This window comes from Hyperoodon ampullatus (assembly GCF_949752795.1).
Source record: "Hyperoodon ampullatus genome assembly, chromosome: 6".
Taxonomy (NCBI): domain Eukaryota; kingdom Metazoa; phylum Chordata; class Mammalia; order Artiodactyla; family Ziphiidae; genus Hyperoodon; species Hyperoodon ampullatus.
The window spans coordinates 10,381,651-10,406,568 of NC_136919.1; the positions used below are offsets into that span (position 1 = coordinate 10,381,651).

At 38.5% G+C, this 24,918-nt stretch overlaps 1 protein-coding gene across 4 annotated transcripts in view; it reads right to left on the reverse strand.

The window, feature by feature from the left end:
• Nucleotides 1-22,548, reverse strand: part of GAPVD1 (GTPase activating protein and VPS9 domains 1) — a gene marked incomplete at its 5' end in the record, with an annotated part of 46,535 nt that extends 23,987 nt beyond the window's left edge. For 2 of the 4 annotated variants that reach the window (XM_079706567.1, XM_079706565.1), the window contains 12 exons: nucleotides 1,845-1,964; nucleotides 2,426-2,560; nucleotides 3,868-4,008; nucleotides 5,861-6,034; nucleotides 8,436-8,561; nucleotides 9,927-9,993; nucleotides 12,670-12,830; nucleotides 16,824-17,013; nucleotides 17,160-17,294; nucleotides 19,176-19,262; nucleotides 20,777-21,620; nucleotides 22,358-22,542. In XM_079706567.1, coding sequence (XP_079562693.1) covers nucleotides 1,845-1,964; nucleotides 2,426-2,560; nucleotides 3,868-4,008; nucleotides 5,861-6,034; nucleotides 8,436-8,561; nucleotides 9,927-9,993; nucleotides 12,670-12,830; nucleotides 16,824-17,013; nucleotides 17,160-17,294; nucleotides 19,176-19,262; nucleotides 20,777-21,620; nucleotides 22,358-22,542 — 2,365 coding nt within the window. Of the gene's footprint in view, nucleotides 1-1,844; nucleotides 1,965-2,425; nucleotides 2,561-3,867; nucleotides 4,009-5,860; nucleotides 6,035-8,435; nucleotides 8,562-9,863; nucleotides 9,994-12,669; nucleotides 12,831-16,823; nucleotides 17,014-17,159; nucleotides 17,295-19,175; nucleotides 19,263-20,776; nucleotides 21,621-22,357 lie in introns of all 4 variants that reach the window. The other 2 variants (XM_079706568.1, XM_079706566.1) reach the window with 2 other exon arrangements.
• Between the last annotated feature and the right edge of the window lie 2,370 nt (nucleotides 22,549-24,918).

Here is a 24,918-nt window from a genome sequence, read left to right on the forward strand (position 1 = left end):
AATATTTTAACAGCCTTTTCAGAAAATTGTGGATATTATTCTTTGATACTCTACCAAATCTTGCTAAGTAGTAGTTTTTTAAAGATTAGCTACCATTTGGAATCTGAAACCAAATCAGTGAACTTTTTGTACTCTGTTACATTAAAATTTAATTGGTCTGTCTTGCACTTTGAATGGATCTTTTACCCAAGCATGATTTTGTAACATCATACACTGATCATCTGGAAAATACTGGTTCAATTAGATATGCAGATCTTCCAAATGTTGACACATTTCATCATATAACATAAAAAAAAATGACATTCTTGATATCACCACCAATCTCACCAGAAAAGTTTTTAAATAGCAGGAAGTTGTCAAGCTCGTGGAGGTAGACACGAGTTTTCCAAAATTCTAATTTTTATCTGTAAGCTTGGATTTTATCATTGGCAACGAACTCTGTCCTGTCAGTTGTTTTCCTTGAAATGACAGGCTCATTTTGTTAATTTTCAAGAAATGCCTGCCAAATATCCAAGTACGAATAACTACAGTTTGTCATTCTTTCAAGTAAAAATGGTATTTCATGAAAAACAAACAAGAAAAAAAAACAGCTACTTAGTTAGCTCTCAACTCAATCACATAAGTGCTTTTCCTTGAGACACTTCATCGTATTTCAGAATGCAGCAGAGATGCGTTAGGGGAACTTCCTATTACTTCACAATATTAGATAGATATGTACTCAAGGGTTGAGATATAGCATTACATAATTTTTACCACTTCATCAAAGACATTCATAGGTAAAAAAAAAAATTTTTTTTTTAAAGTGTGAGAGAAGAATACAGTGACTGCTAGTCTGGTCTGGTGCCACTGCCTTGCTTCATGCTAAGGCCTCAGCAAATTTACCCACCTTTGCAACGTCAATATGGTAGAAGGGACAATAACCTTTTATTACTGTGAAAACAGTTTTGACCTCATACCTCCCCAGCCCCCAGAAATGTCTTAAGGGCCCTCAGTGGTCCATGGACACTACACTTGAAAACTGCTGGTTTAGAACAGTGGTTCTCAGCTGGGGCTATTTTGCCCCCTAAGGGATCATTTGGCAATGTCTGGGGACATTTTTAGTTTTCATCACTGCACGAGAGGGAGGGGGATGGTGTGCTTCTGACAGAGGCCAGAGAGGCTGCTAAACATCCTACAATGCACAGGACAGGCCCCCACAACAAAGAATTACCTGGTCCAAAATGTCCATAGTGTTGAGGATAAAAAACTTTGGTTTAGAATAAACAAAAATGTAAAAAACGAAACAAAACAAAAAAAGTACTTCAAACCCAGTGCCCAAGATATAAAACCACTACTTACTAGCACTCTGGTACTTCTTCCCAGTGCTTTCTTTAGGATAGGTTTTTTAACGTTTTATTATCTTATATATAAAATTCTTTAAAAATAAAATTTCCAAGTGGTATTATGTTCTAGGTATTTCTCCAAATTATTTCATATTATTTAAAGCATTTAAAAAATAGCTGTATAAGTTCTAATAAGTGGTTACATCAAAATTCACTTAGCCATTCTATTTTTCAGTTCTTAGGTTGGTTCTAATTTTCTGCCAATATAAATATTATGAAGAACATCTTTGTGCATAAGACTTTCTCCATACAGGAACTGTTTCCTTATGACTGATTCCTAAAGTGGGCTAACTGAACCAAATTTAGCATGTGAACCTTATTCTAAGGCCTTACACACATATTGCCAAACTACACCCTGAAGTGCTGCAACAGTTGATACTATCACCAGCAATGTGTCAAAGGCTGCCAGTTTCAACATGGATGTGATCATTTCTAAAAGTCATTCTCATTTCCCCTTCTTACCATGAGTTACTTCATCCATGTCTGGACTAGTGACAGAATCTTTACCCCCAAAATCAGAGCTGCACTCAGATCTCAGGTCTTCAATCTTATTGGGAATATCCTCAGAGGTTGCACTTATGCCTTTAAAAAAAATGGTAAAAAATAAACAGCAAGAACAAAATAACCATACAAAAAGTAAATGAAGTTTGGAGAAATGTATACATTCTCACATTTTTTGTGTCTCAGTTCTTTACATGTGAGTTGTTTGGTATTATATCCTTTATTGTACAATTGCTTAAATATATTTACCTTCATTTGTACAACATAATCAGAATTATCATGTGATGTCTAAATACAGTAGCAGAGGCTACCAAGAACAGATAGAGTTATAGAGGGAACACACACAGACCATTTGTCAACTACTTTGACAGGCTCTATAACGGCACACATTAACTTCTCATTGATGTCAGGTCCCACAGAAATAAGTTTCCTGGAAATTACTCAGATCTTAAATAAAATACATCTCTTTGCTATCAACTTTATAAATGGGGAGGTGGGAACACACCTTCAAATCCTTATTCCTTAAAACAAGCCAGACATACCCGACACAACACTGAGGCCTGGTGTGCTGGGGCGGGAACTGACCTCCCTGACATCCGTATCATCAGATGTGCTACCCAGTCCTGAACAGCTCTCCAGTTCTTGCAGTCGCTCCTCCTGCTTTAGATCTGGAGCCTCTAAACAGAAAAAGTGAGGTATCACATTAGTGATTCTACTAGCACATCACAGTTTCAGCTTTTGCAACCCAGATGAAGAAAGCTACCAGGGCATGAATGAAATCAGTGTAAATAGACTTTTAAGTCTGGGCCAGTTAGCAAAGTTTGTTAGATCAAGTGTTAAAGAGGTCGAGGTTGTGATTTTCATCCTAATACAGGCCAGTTCACTGTGCACAGATGAAAACTCTGCTTCCAGATCACTAATTTCACAGAGTATTCTATTGGTTAACAAGTAAACTAAACAAGAGAATACAGAACAGCTTAGCATTAAATCAACCACTTTCTAAAAAATAACTCCTATGGATGTTCAATACTGAGCTAATCCTACCGTCTCCTTATGTAAAGGTTAGCATGTCTGAATGTGGTAACATTAAAAAACACATATCAAGGGCCTCCCTGGTGGCGCAGTGGTTGAGAGTCCGCCTGCCGATGCAGGGGATACGGGTTCGTGCCCCGGTCTGGGAGGATCCCATATGCCGCGGAGCGGCTGGGCCCGTGAGCCATGGCTGCTGAGCCTGCGCATCCGGAGCCTGTGCTCCGCAACGGGAGAGGCCACAACAGTGAGAGGCCCGCGTACCACAAAAAAAAAAAAAAAAAAAAAAAAAAAAAAAAAAAAAAAAAAAAAAAACACATATCAAGATTGCTTCATTATTCTTGAGCCAAGCAATCAAAAAGAAGGTAATTCAGATATATAGTTACTTATATTTGTATTCTGGTACTTGACATTTAGTTGAAGACAAGGATTTATATTCATAATCAGAAAAAAAGCAGAAATGCAATACATAAGAGAAAGTACAAAATACTTTATATATGTTTATAATAATCCTGCACAAAATAATTCTCAGGATTCCAGAGCCTCAATGTCAATGCATTTCAAAAATACATTAGGTATCTTTGGGTCAAGTTCTCCAAATCTAAACATGCTTACCAGGCATCCAACCACTCAGAGTGGTTGTGATAAGTTAGTGGGAGATACTGAACTCAATGTCCCACATAGAATCCTGATGACTTACTAACGACTGCTTCCAAGGTAACTAAACAGAGTCAGAAAGCACCTGCCATCTTAGCCTATGCCATCCAACACTGCATTTTTTCTTGATGGACAGAAAATACAATAAACTAATTTTCCATTTGAAATTCTTAGCAATGTGATGGCCTCATACTTGTCAAATGTATATCTGACAAAAGGTACATAATATAGAAATTAGGATACCTTACATTTAAAACTTCTGTGCAAATCAAAAAGCAAACAATGACAGCATACTAACCTGAGTCACTTGGCAATACCTCTACACTCCAAGCTTCGCTTGTTGTCTCTGATATGGTAGAACCAGTGCAGGGGTCAAGAAGCACTGACCCTGAACCTGGCAGGCACAGTAAACTGCCTAACATGTTCTCTGCTGCTGCACCTGTATAACCAGTAGGGAGTAAAGGGTTAACAAACGTCCTCAGGGAAAGAGCAGTGATGATGGAAAAAAGCCAAACACTAAGCTAACAAAATCTCTCTACTCACAAGAAAGAAGCCAAGGAAAGAGTAATTTCAATGAATAACACCACTAAAAACATAAATTTCCCACTTCGGTCACAATAACGCAAGCTCCTTTTCATCAGTTTCCTACTGTTCACCTTAGTCTCCATCGAGAAAACACAGATCATTAGGACAAGTCATTTCAACTAGTTTTCATCTTGACGTTTTAGCAAATTTTACGTGTCCCTAACATCTCTCTAATATTTTAGTCCTTCAGGGATTAAAAACACTCAAACAGAGACATTTAACCATAGAAAGTTATACTGGCCAAATATGTTTTCTTCTGGCACATTAGCCACATATTCAGAGCAATAAAATATATTTGCAGGAAAACACACATCTCCTCTGTAGCACTCATTCAACTGCAAATACAGCTTATTGCCCAAATACAGCTCATTGCCAGGAAAAATACTATTGTACTTTGACATCTGGAACAAAATAATGCAAAACCAATTGAGAAATCTATTTACACTGCTTAAAAATACAAATAGAAAGATTAAACATTATTGTAAACCTGTGTGAAAAATACTCAAGGTTCAGAATGCTCCACTACTTCTGATTAAACCTAATAAAAGAACAATTTTATTTCAGTAGATGAAGAACCTTTGGAAAAACTGGTAAAAGGTAACTTTTAAAGATACGTCATGGTTACCAAGGGGGAAAGATGGGGGGAGGGATAAATTAGGAGTTTGGGATTGGCATATGCACACTGCCATATATGGCATAGATGGTCAACAGGGACCTACTGCACAGCAGAGAAAGCTCTGCTCAATGCTCTGTAATAACCCACATGGGGAACGAATCTGAAAAAGAATGGATATACGTATAATTGAATCACTTTGCTATACACTTGAAACTAAGACAACACTGTACTGATAAATCAACTACTCCAATATAAAATAAAAGTTAAATTTAAAAATTTAGAAAATAAAGATGCATCATGAAATAATTACAAATAAAATAATGTCTGGAACCTGCCTGATTAACCTGTGATTATATAATCGGGGGAGGGGATAACAAGGTGGGAGAAGAGATGAAACAAAACTGGCCATGTGTGTATGTGTGACTGTTGAAGCTGAGTGATGGGTACATGGTGTTCATTATACTGTTCTCTCCTGTATTTGTTTGAAATGTTCCATGATTTAAAAAGAAAATAAAGATGGTGACTACAAGACTGTATGAATCTTTCAGAACAGACAGAACAATATCCTAAAAAGGGTAACTTTTCACGTACGTAAATTGTATCTCGATAAACTTGGTATAAAAAAAGAAAAAAAGAAAAAACTGGTCATTCTTTGGAACTGAATTAAACCTTCCAGAAGTAAATTCGGTTTTTAGAGAATCTCAGTATCATATTATTCTGAAAGATTTTATGGCTATAACCTGTAAGAATTTTCATGTTAAGGCAAGGTGTTTAGTCTCAAAAGAAGAATATGCTAATCACAGACTAAGAACATATACTATGCCCTGCAAACAAGAATTGACAAGAAGCTGATTCAAAAGACTGTTTTTTCTTTTTTGCAGGGGGAGGGGCACTTAAATGTAGACAGGGGAAAATACTACCTATATTTAAGTAAAGAAAAAAGAAATACACAAATGCCTTGTCACATACAATTACCTCAGTTTCCCAGTTACTGCTAACATACACACCATGTTTGTCAGGGCACCCTCCCATGAGGGGTGGGTGGATATGAATAAACAGCAATCTTCCAGAGACATTAAATAGCAGTTACCTGCGATTTCTTGCAAGCGATCTTCATCAATGTTAGGGTCAAAATCACTTCCCAAGACATCTGTACTCCACGTCTCACTCACTGTTTCTGATATATCCCTATCATCTGTCAGTCCCATCATGTCACGAATTTCAAACTTCCTTAGCTTATCATCGAGATTATCCTGGGTTGTAGCTATCAAAAACAAAATTAAGCACTTAAAAAAATGGTAGCACAGCTATCATTTTTTATATCAACTTTAAAGACCTTTTTGTCTTTGAACTTCAAGTTACATATTTTAACATTAACACTCAGCACATAGTACTAAAACACTGAATTATTCCCTCACGGATGTACTCTTTCCCTCTCTGAATTGAGCTCTGCATATGTCCTCCCCCTTCCAGTAAATTAACTGGGGCCATCCATGCAATCAGTTGTCTCCCTGTCCTCTAGAGTGTGACTTTGGTCAAGAATTGGGATATATTCCCCTTTCTCTGAATTTGCACAGGCCTGGTTCCTTGCTTTGTCCAAAAGCTAAGGAGGAAGTGTGCCAGTTGTGAGGTTAGGCCTCAAGAGAGAACTTAGAAACCTCTGCTCTCTCATCCTTGGTTCTCCCATGAGGACAAGCTGAAACCAGTCTGCTGGAGGATGAGGAACCACATGGAACAAAGCAAAGGTCATCCTAGATGAGCCAGCTCCCCAGTGACCAACGGACCCCCAGCTAAGATTAGCAGAGCTCCCTACTCAACCACTGATGACAAGAGATGCATGAATGAGGCCAGTCCAAATCAGAACCACCACCTGGCTGACCCACAGACGTGAGAGCAAAAATCAATGTTCAGGGCTTCCCTGGTGGCGCAGTGGTTGAGAGTCCGCCTGCCGATGCAGGGGACACGGGTTTGTGCTCTGGTCCGGGAGGATCCCACATGCCGCGGAGCGGCTGGGCCCGTGAGCCATGGCCGCTGAGCCTGCATGTCTGGAGCCTGTGCTCCGCAACGGAAGAGGCCACAACAGTGAGAGGATCATGTACCACAACAACAACAAAAAAAAGTTTATTGTTTTAAGGCACCAAGTTTTGGGGTGGTTTGTTACATAGCATTATTGTGGCAATAATTAACAGATAAACCCATACCAAAAAAACCCAAAAAAAACAAAAAACGTGAAGCCTTAACCACTGGACCACCAGGGAAGTCCCCATTCACTTCTTTTTTTTTTTTTTTTTTTTTTTGCGTTATGTGGGCCTCTCACTGTTGTGGCCTCTCCCGTTGCGGAGCACAGGCTCCGGACGCACAGGCCCAGCGGCCATGGCTCACGGGCCCAGCCGCTCCGCGGCACGTGGGATCTTCCCAGACCGGGGCACGAACCCGTGTCCCCTGCATCGGCAGGCGGACTCTCAACCACTGCGCCACCAGGGAAGCCCCCCATTCACTTCTTAACCTAGTATTCACGAGTGTAGACTGCCAACCACCCATATCAGAATCACCTAGACGGCTTGTTAAAGAGGTGATATTCTTTCTATCTTAAGCTAATATTATTTTAGGTTTCTGTTATCTGCAGAAATTTTAATCCTAAATAATACAGTGACAAACTGATCCAGTAAAAACACAGCATTACTTTTATTCACCCCACACATAACCCAATTGGCAATACTCTTTTCCTTTCCAAAAACAGACTGATCCAGGATTTCTAGAAATGAGACATGGGAAATGTCTTTTTTTCCCCCCTAATTCCCCAGGTGATTTTTATACACACTAAAGTCACTGCCTCAAATCCAGTTGAGGGCATCTGCCCTCAACATTCCTGTGATTCCACTGATCTTTAAATGGACAAATCCAAAGGACTTTTTCATATTAATCTTCCTAAAGCACAAAAGGGATCCATGTACTTTTCATCCTTACCTCACGCTATGACCCTACTTGACAGTTCCTGAGTAAGTACTATGGCTTCCCACCTCCCTGACTTGCTTATACTACTATTCCTTCACCTAGAATATCTCTAGTTTCAGCCAATGCAATGCCAGCCAGGCTTTGAGGTTACTATTTTCTCCCAATAAGCTTTTCCCTACACTTTCAACCACATGTATTTCTCACTCAGAACTGCCAAAGCACTTTTATGATAATTTTAATCATTTGTGTACCATTCTCTCCCTATTCTAAGTTCCTTGAGCTCTGCGTATTTATCTTAGTATCCCTTAAAAATTTAATATTACAGAATTGAAATAGCAAATATTACAGAATTCAAGCAATTCATTTTAAGTATTCTATGTAATTTTAGCCTGAATAATCCACTTAGCAACTAAACACATTTTTTTTTTTTTTTTTTTTTGCCAAGCCACTAGGCTTGCAGGATCTTAGTTCCCCAACCAGGGACTGATGCTGGGCCACCGCAGTGAAACTGCTGAGTCCTAACCACTGGACCGCCAGGGAATTGCCAACTAAACACATTTTTAAGAACTGAAGGAACTATGAGTAAATGCAAGTTTAATGGTCATTATATAATCAACTGAACACAGCCAACTTACATGGAAACAGATTGTTTATTCTGCAACCAGGTAAATTCTTTGCTGCTTGAACAGCTGAATTCAACCTCACTTTACCTTGCTCATGCTCTAACAGCTGTAGAGCTTCAACTCCATTACTCCCAGAAGGTCCTGCTCCAAGTTCTGATACAGATTCCCCTTCCAGGTCTAGTGAGGATACTGAATTAGAACGATTTGAAGGACCTAGAGAAACGTTTATACTGTGAGTGAGCTTTTTTTGGCAGTCATGAGCCACCATGTAATTTTTCATGCTTTGATAAGAGACTAAAAAGACTGATTAAAGTGCTTTTAATGCTGTTATGCCCTATAAATAAACACGCCCTTTAAGCTAGAAATTCTGCTTTTAGAAATTTATCCTAAGGAACTAGTCAAAAATTCACCTAAGGTCGCTTGTTGCAGTGCTTCTTATAATGTCTGAAAAGTGAAAGCAATCTACATGTGTAATCACAGAAGAATGTTTAAATAAATTATGATAAATGCCCAATTGAAGTTAAAGAAAATAGACATTAAAAACCATGTTATTTAAGAATGCTAAATTACAAAGGGAAATGTTACTGTTATATTGTTAAACAAAAAAAGGTTACAAAACAGCCTAAGCCTAATTTTGCTATAAATAAACCAAAATGTTAACTGTTATTAATAGAACGGTAAGGTCACAGATGGTTCAATTTTTCCTTCATTTTCTAGAATGAATGTACACTACTTATGTTTTCAAAAGTGAGAAAAAAAGGAAAAGTTATTACCATTTATGTTTATTTTAAAATGTTTGTCAAATTGAAACTTCTTCATTAAAAAAGCTTGTCCTAGTCCGCCTGCTGATGCAGGGGACACGGGTTCGTGCCCCAGTCTGGGAAGATCCCACATGCCGCGGAGCGGCTTGGCCCGTGAGCCATGGCCGCCGATCCTGCGCGTCCGGAGCCTGTGCTCCGCAACGGGAGAGGCCACAACAGTGAGAGGCCCGCATACCGCAAAAAAAAAAAAAAAAAAAAAAAAAAAAAAGCTTGTCCTAGCGCATGGAGTGACATATTCTCACTTTACAATCTTGCCTTTTCATTTTCTTTTTTATTCCTATCCTACTTCCATTGTATCTTTCTGCTTCATTAAAACATTAGCAGTATACACAACACCCTGAAATTCTAGTGAGTCCATTTTTTTCCCATTTAGACATGCATTATATCCCTCTAAAGGAGCTCTACAAGCTTTGGTATATGTTAATACTAGTGAAATAAAACTTGGTATTATTCAAGTCTCAATGCAGACTTAGATCGTCTCCATTTTATATGACCAAAGGTCTCTTGCAATGTCAATTTTATTCAAAGAAACAATCTTTACAGCCAACTGTTCAAGATCATTAGAGGAAAACTTCATTATTCTCCTCAGTGAGAGGCACAGGTGGCATAATTGTAATTTTTAAGGCTCCTTTAAAGAACACAAAACAAAATATTACTTGAATCACACAACTCCTTGAATGAAGTAACCCTTCACCTTCAGATATTCCTTCCAGATTATCACTGCAGAGGGAAAAGCGCAAGGTTTTATCAGGTTTACCGTGGAGTTTGTTTTCATCGACAGGGACATCTCCTTGTCCTCCATCTGAAAGCTGCATGTTTAGGACCTGAAAAATAAAATGCCATTAGTTTATCACAACTGAGAGATTATTGGTAAGAAAACAAACCATGGCAAATGCATATTTAAGTTCGTCTTAATATTAAATTATCATTTTTAACTGAAAACCCATTTATAGGGCTCCAATCAAGTTTTTAAGTACCCCTGGGATAAAAGTGCACCAGTTAGAAGAACTGAACCTATGTCTTTCCATCACCCTACCAGTTTCAGCAACTGAACAGGCAATTGGACATCGATGAGCAGTGATTAGGTTTGCAGGAGTCGGAGGCTTCAGACTCAGCAGTCCAGTCCTCCCAGTTCTGCCATGGGCCAACTATGTAAACTTGGATACGTTTTTTAAGCTCTCTGAGCCTCATCATCTTCATCTATAAAATGGTGATAGTAACAGTACATATGCCACGGAGTTGTTGAGGATTAAATAAAAAGATGCACATAAAGCATTTGGCACAGTAAAGTGACATTAATTTTGTGTGCATTTTTCTAAAAGTTAATAAACTAATTAATAGGAAAAAAACATGTAAACAAATTATTCTGTAGGCACCAGAATTAATCAGTCTACTTAGAACCTCCACTTGATCACCATACACACGGCCACAAAGTCCATACCAGAAGCCGAAGTATGACTTCTATGCCACATCTAGCTTAGAGCTGATTGCCTTTTTACAGAGCTTTCTGTTAGATGATTTCCAAATAACAATTACTTCTCACTCCCCACAAACCTCATAACTCAACTCTGTATGTGTATCTCCAACTTAATGAAGAACTGAGTGCTTTGCTGGATGTCACAGCATGTATTAAGCACACCTGGAACCTGAACTCACAACCACTGGGTTCCTAGGCTGCTGCTGCAATGTGAAGAACAGTGTCCTCAATTAAAAAGAAAAAACAAGGGCTTCCCTGGTGGCGCTGTGGTTGGGAGTCTGCCTGCCGATGCAGGGGACACGGGTTTGTGCCCTGGTCCGGAAGATCCCACATGCCGCGGAGCGGCTGGGCCCGTGAGCCATGGCCGCTGAGCCTGCGCATCCGGAGCCTGTGCTCTGCAGCGGGAGAGGCCATAACAGTGAGAGGCCCGCGTACCAAAAAAAAAAAAAAAAACCCAACACAAAGCCAAAAAAAAAAACCAAACCCTTAAGGCGCTGTTTTTTGTTTGTTTGTTTGTTTTGTTTTGTTTTTGCTGTACGCGGGCCTCTCACTGTTGTGGCCTCTCCCTTTGTGGAGCACAGGCTCCGGACGTGCAGGCTCAGTGGCCATGGCTCACGGGCCCAGCCGCTCCGCGGCATGTGGGATCTTCCTGGACCGGGGCACGAACCCGTGTTCCCTGCATCGGCAGGCGGACTCTCAAGCACTGCGCCACCAGGGAAGCCCAAGGCGCTGTTTTGACCTCACATTTAAATAAGTAAATTAAAGGTTTTCTAATGACTCCATATATTTACTCATGTGATGCTTTTAAAAGGTCATTTAAAAATAGAATCTTTTCCCTATTTGCTTGAAATTAAATGCAGACATAAAGATTTTACATTTTGTATTTGTAAGATAACTTGAGCCTTCACACTCATCAGAGTGAGCAATGTGCAATAAATCTTCAGGAAAAATCCATCTGAAGGCCTCGAGAGTGGTATGAATTAACGAAAAACAAAAGGATCATACCACAATCTAGATATTTCCCTGGGCAGGAATGCTGGCGGCTGTCTTCAAGGCTGCCATTGGGTGGGGGTCGGGGGACGGTAACAGGGGGAGTAAAATGCCACAGACTCTCTTACTGAAACGCAGCAGTTCTTTTCCTCATTAAGCATTCCCCTGGTTGCCACAAGTTTATTACATTCTAGAGTTCCCAAAAAGTTGATTCTGACAGTTTTTGCCAGCTTATTCACTTTGAATGTGTGGGGGGGAACAGGGTTGTGGATTTTGATGGTCCTCTTTCCTGCAAGTCACACCACTTAATCAACCACCATCATCACTGTATCAACCACTATAACTGGTCCCTTCTTCCCAGGCCAGGAATAGGCTTTGTTGAATAATAAGCAGTCACTGTTGAAGGTAAGAAAATCCTTCTTTCTCAAGAGGTCACAATCTATGAGAAGAGGCTCCTATGTTTAGAGTCAAAACTTCTTTCCTCTTGCTTCTGTTCAAGCTCTTCTGTTTACAAATATCTTAAAACTGATTCTCATATCCCCAACCCCATTTCCTTAAAATATTCTACTTAGTTTTCCTTTCAATTATCTCTTCCATTTCTTCCCAACCAGCCAAAGAACAGAAATTATTTCTAAATACTGTTTGGCTCTTTAAAGCAGGAATACCACTACTATATCATTAAAAAGAAAAGAAACATAAAATATTTCCTACAGGTCCCTGGAAAAGTCTCTTCAATTTCTATAACACAACTTCCTGGCTTCCTGCCTCTTCTACTACTATTAGGAAAATTCCTTTTGGTATGGGTATGGTTATCAACTACAGTGCCACAGGTTTATTAATGTGAAGGACCTCCAGAACTGTTCACAGGGAGTTGAGCATTTGATGGGGTATCATGGGAGACCCACTGAAGATAATGAAAAATATCTGTTAAATGTATACTGATTTATAGAAGCAAGTGACCTTTACTGAGGAGAAAAGAATCTGAAGTTCTTAACATTAATAGCTACAAGCTAAGTGTATCATACAGTCATACCTCATTTTCTGACATCATCCCTGGAGTAAGCTGGGGACCTGTTCCTAAGGAAATGACCAACACCTCTTCTGGCTGCACTTCCTGGATAGTTTCTTGAGCTGATCCTTCATGGTCCATATGTAAGTCCATTAGAACATTGGTGCGGCTTCTGCTCCGAGTTGCTAATAAAAAAATTTCAAGTAAGATAATTTAGAGAAAAAGACAAAATGAAGAAAATGGCACATTAATACAAAAATATATTTTCTATTAATGCAGAACATTTGCACATGCACAAAAAAAGAGTGGTGAGAGTATGAATTAAAAAAAAAAAAACCCATATTTTCCCAGCTACTCTACTAATGACTAATACAAATTCTCCTTCAAAACTGATCAACAGAAACAATGATCCATATTCACCTGACAGGGAGTGACACAGTTTACACCTGCAGAACAGCAAACACGTCCCAATCAATTTAAGACTTGGGAGTGACAAGAAAAGCATTACTTTATTCCTTATCTTTTCAAGGTATAATATCTTCAACTATTTCTCCAACAAAATGATTTAACTGCCACAGGTCTCCCATACTAATAACTAAACTTAAAAGCACTAGAAAAGTTCACATAGAAATCTGATAGCCATAGAAAGTTATACACGTCGGCAACTGCTGACAAAACCAGAATCAGTTTTTGAAAACACAGTGTTTCCTGAAATGTATTAACCTCTTCCTAAAGATGCAGAAGAGTTCTCTTTGTTTGAATATAAGTTTCCTTTCTGCTTTATGGGAACATTCTAAATTACTGACGGATCTAATTACTTGGGGGTGTTTTTCCCCTACTTATAAGTAAATAAGTAATACCTTTTTCTAAAGTAATCCATCCTATAGATCTTATAAGAACTTTTGTTTTTGGTGGGTCTTTGTGTTTGTTTGTTTGTTTGTTTTGTTTTCTGGCTGCACTGAGCGGCCTGTGGGATCTTAGTTCCCCAACCAAGGATCGAACCCGGGCCCTCGGTAGTGAAAGCATGGAGTCCCAACCACTGGACCGCCAGGGAATTCCCTTACAAGAACTTTTGGAAACTGAAAGATTTAGATAGTTTGTGACAATTTCTCTATGAACTTTAGTCTTCTGTGATAAGTGTCAGGTTTTTTCAGAGAACAATAAGATTCAATACAACCAGAATACTAAATAGATACTCCTTCAGGGCAAATAAAAGTGCAGACATGAAGCACAAACACTCAATTATAATAAAAGTCTTTCAACTTCAGTTTCGGTGAAAGCTGACCTACTTGAAGACAGAACTATAAACAATCATGTTCTCTCCACAATGCTGTAGATCAGTTCATCAATCACTCTTTCAAAACTCAAAGCACACATCAACTTCCAAAAGTCTAAAACAGGTTCACTTACACCTTTCTTTGCTGACCCTCACTGTCTTCTCTTGAACTGTAAACTTAACTTCAATTTTATGAACAATTACGTGAATCTTAAGGAACAAACTTTACAATTTATAAAAATGCAAGTAATCAAAATTCATGTACCAATTTACATAAAGCAAAAGCAACATGCACATGGAGCAAAATTTCATAAACTATTTCTTAAATAAAAGTTACATAAGAAAAGGAAAAGCCTATTACCCACCAAAAGGGGTTACTAGAGTAATATGAGCAGTAAGATTGGTGGCTAAGGAATCCCAGGCAGCTATGGCTGCGAACTGTTGTCCTGGGGTGCGAAAGCATTAAACAGAAAGAAAATCAACCCTCTGAATAATGGACACATCTTTTAAAATATGAAATAAGTTCAATGACCAGGTCACATGACTATACAAATTAATACTGGGCAAACATTTGAAATTTACTTTCCATTATACTCTTATTTAATGAATGACATTCTGGATGAAAAGAAACGAAAGAACACGAGTGAATCATGGAAAAAAAAAATCTCTGGTTTACCAAAACTCATTTATTTCTTCATGTTAAAAAAGTGCTAATAGCCTATAATATTAAAAATCATTCAATGTCAAGTTTCTTTTTTTTTCTATTTATAATTCTGAAAATTGACATTTTGAGATGATGAAAGCCAAAGACTTGAAGAATATGATGCCACATTCCTGTTGATAATATTATTCCATATTATGTTAAAAGTAAGGTAGATTAATTTTAAGAAACTGACAATTCTTAACAAATCAGCTCATGGGAGTTTAAAAATGAAATCCCATTCTTCAGAATGTATAAAATATAGGGCTTCCCTGGTGGCACAGTGGTTGAGAGTCTGCCTGCTGATGCAGGGGACACGGGTTTGTGCCCCAGTCCGGGAAGATCCCACATGCCGCGGAGTGGCTGGGCCCGTGAGCCATGGCCGCTGAGCCTGCATGTCTGGAGCCTGTGCTCCGCAACAGGAGAGGCCACAACAGTGAGAGGCCCGTGTACCGCAAAAAAAAAAAAAGTATAAAATATAATAACTATTCATGCTCACTGCTGAGCTCCTCATGACCGTTAAAAAGTTGGCACTAAAATACTCTGCTCCCTTGGTCTAAACACTCTCTCTGGGTCTTGTTTACTTTGTCTAACTTCCATTCATCCTCCAAGAGAAAGTGCAGCCTTCACCTGCTGCCGGATCTTCTCCTGACAGCATCACCACACCGCTAAGTTAGGTGTCCCCATAACCCTCTATGCTTATCTCCGTCAGACACTCAGTACACTGAAGGGTACTGGTCTCTTCTCATTCTCCCCAACTGGACTATCAGCAACTAACCTACGTGTAAGGGCATGACTTAAGGGTCTTTGTATCACCAGTGTTGAACACAGTGCCCCGCCTGCAGGACAGTGATAAGACCACTTTTTGTGTCGATTTTTTGCATGAATTAAATGTGAAAGAACATTTAGAAAATACTTACCCTGAGCGTGGTACATAGTATACATATGCTCAATTTGTTTGTGGATTTATATAGATATTATTACAGATTATACAGATTTATTATGGATAAATGTTTACTAAGGAAATAAGGCTTAATTAAACCTATTTCTTAAAATTGACAAAACAGAAGTTTTGCCTTATTTTATAAAATAACAAAGATCTTAACTCAGTCAATAAAAGACTGGCTATTAATAATAATGAAAAAATAGTAACTATATATTTTCAACTTTACTGATAGAAATTTCTAAAATAATATTATTTTATTATATTATTTAGAACTCTGTGGAAAGAACAGGGTACATAATTCAAATGATGACAGTACATAATTCAAATGATGACTTACAGTAAACAAAGTATACTGCAAGTGGCATGATTCCAATTAATTATGACAAGTATGTCTAGATAAAGCTAAAGCCTGGGCTTCCCTGGTGGCGCAGTGGTTAAGAATCCACCTGCCAACGCAGGGGACACAGGTTCGATCCCCAGTCTGGGAAGATCCCACATGCCGTGGAGCAACTAAGCCCATGCACCACAGCTACTGAGCCTGCGCTCTAGAGCCCGCGAGCCACAACTACGGAAGCCCACGTGCCACAACTACTGAAGCCCACGTGCCTAGAGCCCATGCTCCGCAACAAGAGAAGCCACCGCAATTAGAAGCCCGCACTCCACAACGAAGAGTAGCCCGCACTCGCTGCAAATAGAGAAAGCCTGCGTGCAGCAACGAAGACCCAACTCAGCCAAAAATCAATCAATCAATCAATTTATTAAAAAAAAAAAAGCTTAAGCCTACGGATGAACCTTAACTAATATGGTGCAATTTTTTAAATTTTATTTTAAAAGTTGAATTAGGGCTTCCCTGGTGGCACAGAGGTTAAGAATCCGCCTGCCAATGCAGGGGACACGGGTTCGAGCCCTAGTCCAGGAAGATCCCACATGCTGCAGAGCAACTAAGCCCGTGCGCCACAACTACTGAGCCTGCATACCACAACTACTGAAGCCCACGCACCTAGAGCCCGTGCTCCGCAACAAGAGAAGCCACTGCATTGAAGAGTAGCCCCCGCTCACCGCAACTAGAGAAAGCCCTCACGCAGCAACAAAGACCCAAGGCAGCCCCAAAAAAATTGAACTACCACCAGTAAAAATGAAGAGAAGAACTTCTCCAAATTATTTAAAACTATTTTCCCAAATGCTAAGCAATAACAAAGGCTAAGAAAGAAATATTAAATTTAAAGGAAAGCCTCAATATGAGAAATTCTCTTTACCTATAGGCAATCGATTCTTTTTATTTGCTGGAGTGGTTGCTGGAGACAGCTGAGGAGTACTGTAGGGAGTCATTTCCAAACTGCTGCTTTTTCCTGACTTTGCCTGGGGCAGGTTTGCCAATAAATTGTCAAGAGCCATTCTATCTTCTCTCAGTTGATCTCCAGACATCACACTCTTCATAAAATTCACCTGGCAAAAGTAAAAGGACATTTAGCTTATGAAATCAATTTTTCAAACACAATATATATTTCTCACACAATGTACTCATCTAGGACTCTGCCCATGTTCAGATAAATGACTTCTGAGAAAGTCCTATTAAAGAATAAAGCCATTACCAGAGTAATAAGCTGACTGTAGGTTATATAAACTACAGTTCTGCTCAACCCTTCCAGAAGATTAACAGAGGACATTGGTGGGGTCTCCACTGCACGGCCTCCAATCACCACATCAAGGAAAGCAGCAACACAGCTCTGTTCAAACAGGAGAAAAAAAATCACAGTGAAATACTTCCTCTTTAAAGTAAGGGAACAGGGACTTCCCTGGTGGCGCAGTGGTTCAGAATCCACCTGCCAATGCAGGGGACATGGGTTCGAGTCTTGGCCTGGGAAGGTCCCACATGCCGTGGACCAACTAAGCCCATGCACCACAACTACTGAGCCTGCGCTCTAAAGCCTGCAAGCCACAACTACTGAGCCCATGTGCCACAACTACTGAAGCCCGTGTGCCTAGAGCCCGTGCTCCACACCAAGAGAAGCCACCACAATGAGAAGCCCGCGCACCGCAATGAAGAGTAGCCCCTGCTTGCCGCAACTAGAGAAAGCCTGCGTGCAGCAACCAAGACCCAATGCAGCCAAAAATAAATAAATTTATTAAAAATAAATAAATAAAGGGAATAAAATTTCTGATTGAGGTGGACAAGCATGTAGAAAGTTTTTCTTCTTGAAAATTATATTAAACCCAACATTTAAAAAAATTAAACTCTCTATGAACTGATGTAAAATAATCTCCAAGATATTCTGGTATATGAAACAAACATGAGGCAGACAGTGCACACAGTCCTACCATTCATAATTAGGAAAATATATTAGGAAGTTGCTTGTATACATACAGACTTCTTGAAGGACACACAAAAGATTGAAAACATGAAGAACATTTAGGGAGGAAATGAAGGTTAGAGATCAGAGGTGGAAGGGAAACTACACTATCTAACCTTTTAATTTTAGGTTGAATGTACAGCCTACTCAAAGTATGATAAATTAAATTTTTTATTTTTTAAAATATTTATTTATTTGGCTGCACCGGGTCTTTAGTTGCAGCACGCAGAATTTCCACTGTGGTGTGTGGGATCTTTTAGTTGCAGCATGTGAGATCTTTAGTTGTGGCATGCATGCAGGATCTAGTTCCCCCACCAGGGATCGAACCCAGGCCCCCTGCATTGGGAACGTGGAGTCTTAACCACCGGACCACCAGGGAAGTCCCTTAAATTTTTATTTAGTTATACCAACTGAACAATGCTATGTTAACTTATGAAATACACTTAAAATTATACATTTATTGCTGATTCATATATTCACAGACGTGATTTAGTGACAATTTTTTTAAATCAAACTTTTTTTAAAATTTTTATTTATTTTTTGGCTATGTTGGGTCTTCGTTGCTGTGCGCAGGCTTTCCCTAGTTGCGGTGAGTGGGGGCTACTCTTTGTTGCAGTGCACGGGCTTCTCAATGCGGTGGCTTCCCCTGTTGTGGAGCATGGGCTCCAGGCGCGCGGGCTTCAGTAGTTGTGGTGCATGGGCTTAGTTGCTCCGCAGCATGTGGGATCTTCCTGGACCAGGGCTCGAACCCATGTCCCCTGCATTGGCAGGTGGATTCTTAACCACTGCACCACCAGAGAAGGCCCTAAATCAAACTGTTAAAAATAATCTTAATAGCTCTTTGGCTCTCATTACAACAGCATCTCCTCAACATTTCTATAAGTGAGAATTAGTAATCTTTTTTTCTAATTGAAGTATAATTGGTGTTTATATATATATATTTTGAGAATTAGTAACCTTTGATGACCCCTTCCTTTATTTTCTTAATTAATTTTTATTAGAGTAGAGTTGCTTTACAATGCTTTGTTAGTTTCTGCTGTACAGCAAAGTGAATCTGCTATACAGATGACATCTTGCTTTAAATGCTGCTGATCCAGCACTGTATCCTCTATAGCCAAACCAAGGGTAACTGCAAAGAATATTTAATTTACACATCACCTAGGGACAAGATTTAATATGGAGATTAGTTAGGTTCACTAATACTTTAGCAGAACCTTCTATAAGCAGTACTTCACACGACATAGTATTCACTCTTACTTTGTCAAATTTTCCAAGGCTGCTCTTTGTCCGGGGATCTCCCTCTTCGGAGCCAGTCATTGCTAATTGCTGCAAAAGGCGGCCAACCTGCAACCCAGAGCAGAGGTGGGAAGACATAGGCTGTAGACACTTACACAGTCCTCACTGTGAAAGCAATTCCATTCCATTCTATAAATGTATTTCATAAGAATATTAACACACTAAATGGATAACTAATAAGAACCTGCTGTATAAAAAAAATAAATTAAAAAAAAAATTCACACCACCTGACCAGGCATACAAAATAGGATCCCAAATAAAATGTGCATCTTGTCTATGTCAGCTTTTACTATATTTTATTACATTTAGATTGAGTTATAAAGAATACGTAGAAAATTTTGCTTTGTCTTTAATGCATATTATTACAACATTAGGAAATGAAGGTACACACCTTCGTTTCTGCTGCTGTACTTTTCATGTGTTTAGAAATTTAATTAATTTGTAAAAGCTGACTCAAACTATCTCAAGTTATTATTAAGTACTTTTCCCTATAGTTCATAAAGTACTCAAGGTAAATTTTTTTTCTAGACTTAAAAGCAAAGAATTCCTTCAGAACATAAGCTGTTTTGAAAGTAAATAATAATTCACAGAGCCGGTTCCTTACTGCCAAAAGTGAACTGTTAATCCACTCTCTCTAAAGACACTTTGCTGAAAGTTATTATCATACAGCATCATCTTCATACCTAGGACAATCCCCCCTTTTACTCATTTTGAAAAGATGTGATTCAACCTCCAATGGAATGACAAAAATAAAACTATAACAACATTATCATAAGAATAAATTTAGTGTTTCAGAGATGATAAAAAATTTTTATTTCAGGGATGTCTATATAGTTAATTTCTAAACACCCCAATATGATAGAACTGATCATGAAAAAGAGCTTATCATTTAAAAAAAAATCATCCAAAGGCAAGACATATTCTATTCCAAATAAACTCTGTCTCTTCCTCACAATATTTCTAGGGATAAGATATAATTAAAAGAACCCCTTAAGAAATAATAACATGATTTCAGTAGTTCAGATGATTAGGGGAAAAAAAGCACTAACATAGATCCAAAAATCCTCTTTCTGAAACTTTTAGGTCCAGAGGAGTTTCAGATTTCAAAATTTGGAGATTTTAGAAAGGTTGGTTACTGCATACATGTAACATGTCCAGTATTTAGGCTGGCTTCCTATAATCAGATACATGAACATTCCTGCAGCAAAACATGAATATTCATGAATATGAAATGGAATAACTAACAATTATAAATAGCCTCATGTTAGTTCAGGTGAGGTTTTGTTACCAAATGAAGTATAAAAGACACTCAATTTTCAATCATTCTGGAGTTTGAAATCATAGGAAAGGGGTAAGGGCTTGTTCTAGAAAATCAGATTCAACTATGCACTCAAGTGTATGAGGACTCCATTTAAAAACCAACACAATGTAAGAAGCAAATATTTAGGACGGTTTGGGGGAAAGGAATGGTAAGAAAATATGAATAATGTCATCATATTTTCTGTTCCCACTCCCACTGCCCAATCAACTGACTTTAAACTGAATGCCTAGCAAAAGCATACCTGCATCAGATTAAATCTTGCCACCTCATTAATAGGAGCATCAGAAATTATTCCATACTGTTCTGGATTGACAACCGCAGGACAAATGAAGCAGGCCAACAGGAGGTCAGTACACATTGCTCTGACCTCCCCAACTTCCAGTCTGTCTACACAGGAGAGAGTTTTGTACATCTGTGACACAATCCATCTCAAACTATGTGGAAAGCAGTATGTGTTCTGTTTGAGATAACCAATAAATTTGTTCACCAAAGCCACTAGTTTGGCCTCGTTGGAATCCACCATCTCTTGAACCTTTTGCCTGAATCTATCTGAGCCTTTCTCTCCAAAGAGTTTTTCCTGTTGAGATGGGGAGAACCTCTCAATTAGCTTGTTTGGGTCTGTTTCCAGGTGATCCTCATCTTCAACAAGCAGCTGCATGATTGGCTCATGTAAAGTTGCTGTGAGGAAAAGTTTGGCAGAAAACAGTCCTTCAGAAAAAAGTTTAAATAAGATACTGAAGGCACAAGTTCCTCTCCTCAAAAGTCGCCTGGGGTTGTCACTTTCTTTAAGTTCAAATTCAATCAAGTATCTCAACACCTGAAGGAGGTAGCTTTCATCTTCTTGCATAATGCAGTTGCCATAGAGAGAGGTAAAAACTGTGTAAATAACACTTTGTGTGTTCTCCTGATTAAGTTTCTCTCCGGCAACCAAAGAGGAGGCAATAAGACGAGGATTTTCCCTTAATCGACTTAAGAATTCTCCATAAGCAGTCTCCTGAAATCCCAACTGCTTATACCCATCAACGAACTGTGTATCTTCCAAAATCTTGGCATGTTGGCAACATTCAGCAGGGGAAGCTTCAGCACTAAAAAACAAGCAAACAAGCAAAATAATAAAATTAACAACAATAACAATATACTATACTAAAACATGGAAATGTGAGTTGATGATAGTCATGGCAATGAGATCACTCAGAATTGCTAAACTCTTTTAGACCACCAGCATCTAAATGTGTAAAGAAAGTCAAAACCAAAAAGTAGGATTCTGACTTCTATCATTGAAGATCAGTCCTGCCTCTTTTTGAACTTCATATACATGGACTCATACAGTATGTACTCTTCTATGTCTGGCTTCTTTTCTCGACAGTATACCACAGCATCACTATTTCTAGACTTAAAAACTGCTTCTTGGAACAACAGAACAATCAGGTATTAACACAGTGAAAAATGAGGTTTCTAAAACTGAAAAGTAGATATACAATAGCAAAACATGAAAATGTATATATTAAATAATATTAGGAGAAAAGCAGAACACAACATAATTTACTCTCTACAGTAATAAAACGTTATATAATGCCAAGATACAAAATTAATTGGTATGGTATAAAATATTAATGCTTAAGTTATAATTCTCTACAACTGTGCTTAGGTTAATAGGTTAATTAAGCAAACTAAGCAAAGACACCATTGAGATGCTGATTTAAAATATCTTAAACCATGCACTTTGTTGGAAATAGATTTATTTGCAGTTAGCGATTATTAACTGCTATAAGCAGAATTATAGTGGTTTATAACAGTTAAGACCTCAAAACCTTTTCTTTACCTGGTTATAATAAGCCGATCCAAATTAATTCTCTGTTGCTTAGCGATCCATGCTGTACGATACAACTTTTCAGCTGTCTTAAGTACATCTGCATTGAGTCTCTGAATGAGCTGTTTCTCAGAGTTTACATATAAGCGTTCCTGCTTGAGGTGATGGGCCAGAGTATGAATATCTAGCTTCACCATCTTCAAATGTGGAGAAGGTACAAAGGCTGATCACTAAGAGTAAAAAGAAAAAATTTTTATGTCACTTAAATTGTTTTCCAAAAATCAAAGGCGGTAGGAGAACACATTATATATTAGGCTACATTTAGTATCATGGTTAGCTCTAGTTTTAAAAATAATCCCTCTATACATTTTACAACAGAAGCATTATAGATTCAGTACAGAAAAACTGGTAAATACAGATAAGCAAAAAAAGAAGAAAAAGAAAAAAGCTCTTAATAAGGCCAGTGCTCAGAGGCAGCCACTGTAAATACCTTGCATGTATCCTTCAAGTCCCGTGTCTACAAAAACAGAAACAGATCAATGTACCACGATAGAAAGCCCAGAGATAAACCCACGCATCTATGGTCAACTAATCTATGACAAAGGAGGCAAAGATATACAATGGAGAAAAGACAGTCTCTTCAATAAGTGGTGCTGGGAAAAATGGACAGCTACACGTAAAAGAATGAAATTAGGGATTCCCTGGTGGCACAGTGGTTGAGAGTACGCCTGCCGATGCAGGGGACACGGGTTCGTGCCCTGGTCTGGGAAGGTCCCACATGCCGCAGAGCGGCTGGGCCCGTGAGCCATGGCCGCTGAGCCTGCGCGTCCGGAGCCTGTGCTCCACAACGGGAGAGGCTACAACAGTGAGAGGCCCGTGTACCGCAAAAAAAAAAAATAAATAAATAAAATTTTAAAAAAAGAATGAAATTAGAACACTCCCTAACACCATACACAAAAATAAACTCAAAATGAAAAAATAAATAAATAAATAAATAAACTCAAAATGGATTCGAGACCTAAATGTAAGACTGGACACTATAAAACTCTTAGAGGAAAACATAGGAAGAACACTCTTTGACATAAATCGCAGCAAGATGTTTTTTGATCCACCTGCTAGAGTAATGGAAATAAAACCAAAAATAAACAAATGGGACCTAATGAAACTTCAAAGCTTTTGCACAGCAAAGGAAACCATAAACAAGACGAAAAGACAACCCTCAGAATGGGAGAAAATATTTGCAAACAAATCAATGGACAAAGGATTAATCTCCAAAATATACAAAGAGCTCATGCAGCTCAATATTAAAGAAACAAACAACCCAATCCAAAAATGGGCAGAAGACCTAAATAGACATTTCTCCAAAGAAGACATACAGATGGCCAAGAAGCACATGAAAAGCTGCTCAACATCATTAATTATTAGAGAAATGCAAATCAAAACTACAGTGAGGTATCACCTCACACCAGTTAGAATGGGCATCATCAGAAAATCTACAAACAACAAATGCTGGAGAGGGTGTGGAGAAAAGGGAACCCTCTTGCACTGTTGGTGGGAATGTAAATTGATACAGCCACTATGGAGACCAGTATGGACATTCCTTAAAAAACTAAAAATAGAATTACCATATGATCCAGCAATCCCACTACTGCACATATACCCAGAGAAAACCATAATTCAAAAAGACACATGCACCGCAATGTTCACTGCAGCACTATTTACAACAGCCAGGTCATGGAAGCAACCTAAATGTCCATCGACAGACGAATGGATAAAGAAGTTGTGGTACATATATACAATGGAATATTACTCAGCCATAAAAAGGAACGAAATTGAGTCATTTGTTGAGACATGGATGGATCTAAAGACGGTCATACAGAGTGAAGTAAGTCAGAAAGAGAAAAACAAATATCGTATATTAACACATGTATGTGGAACCTAGAAAAATGGTACAGATGAACTGGTTTGCAGGGCAGTAGTTGAGACACAGATGTAGAGAACAAACGTGTGGATGCCAAGGGGGGAAAACCACGGTGGGGTGGGGATGGTGGTGTGCTGAATTGGGCGATTGGGATTGACATTTATACACTGATGTGTATGAAACTGATGACTAATAAGGACCTGCAGTACTAAAAAAATCAAACAAACAAAAACAACTAATACTAACCTTTCTTTGGGTTATTTGTATGGAAATATGTTAATATAAACGTTTCAGACATTACATGAAATTTCTAAAAATCATATGTTCTGGTATAATGTTATAAGTCATAATTCTAGTTATTACTTTAAAATGTATATCTCAGAAATAACTAAATTTCCTTGTCAATTGCAAAAAAAAAAAAAAAAAAAAAGTCCCATGTCTATTTATCAACACTGGACTTTCCTTGCCTGCTCTCTTTCACACTGCAATCAACCAACATAGCCTGTTGACTCTTTCTTCAAAACACATCTCACCACCTCCATCATCATCTCTCACCCAAAGGTCTCTAACCACCACTTCCTAACTGAACTCCTGCTTCATTTCTTGTACTACTGGAGTATCTACATAGCATAGAACATCCTTTAAATTTAAG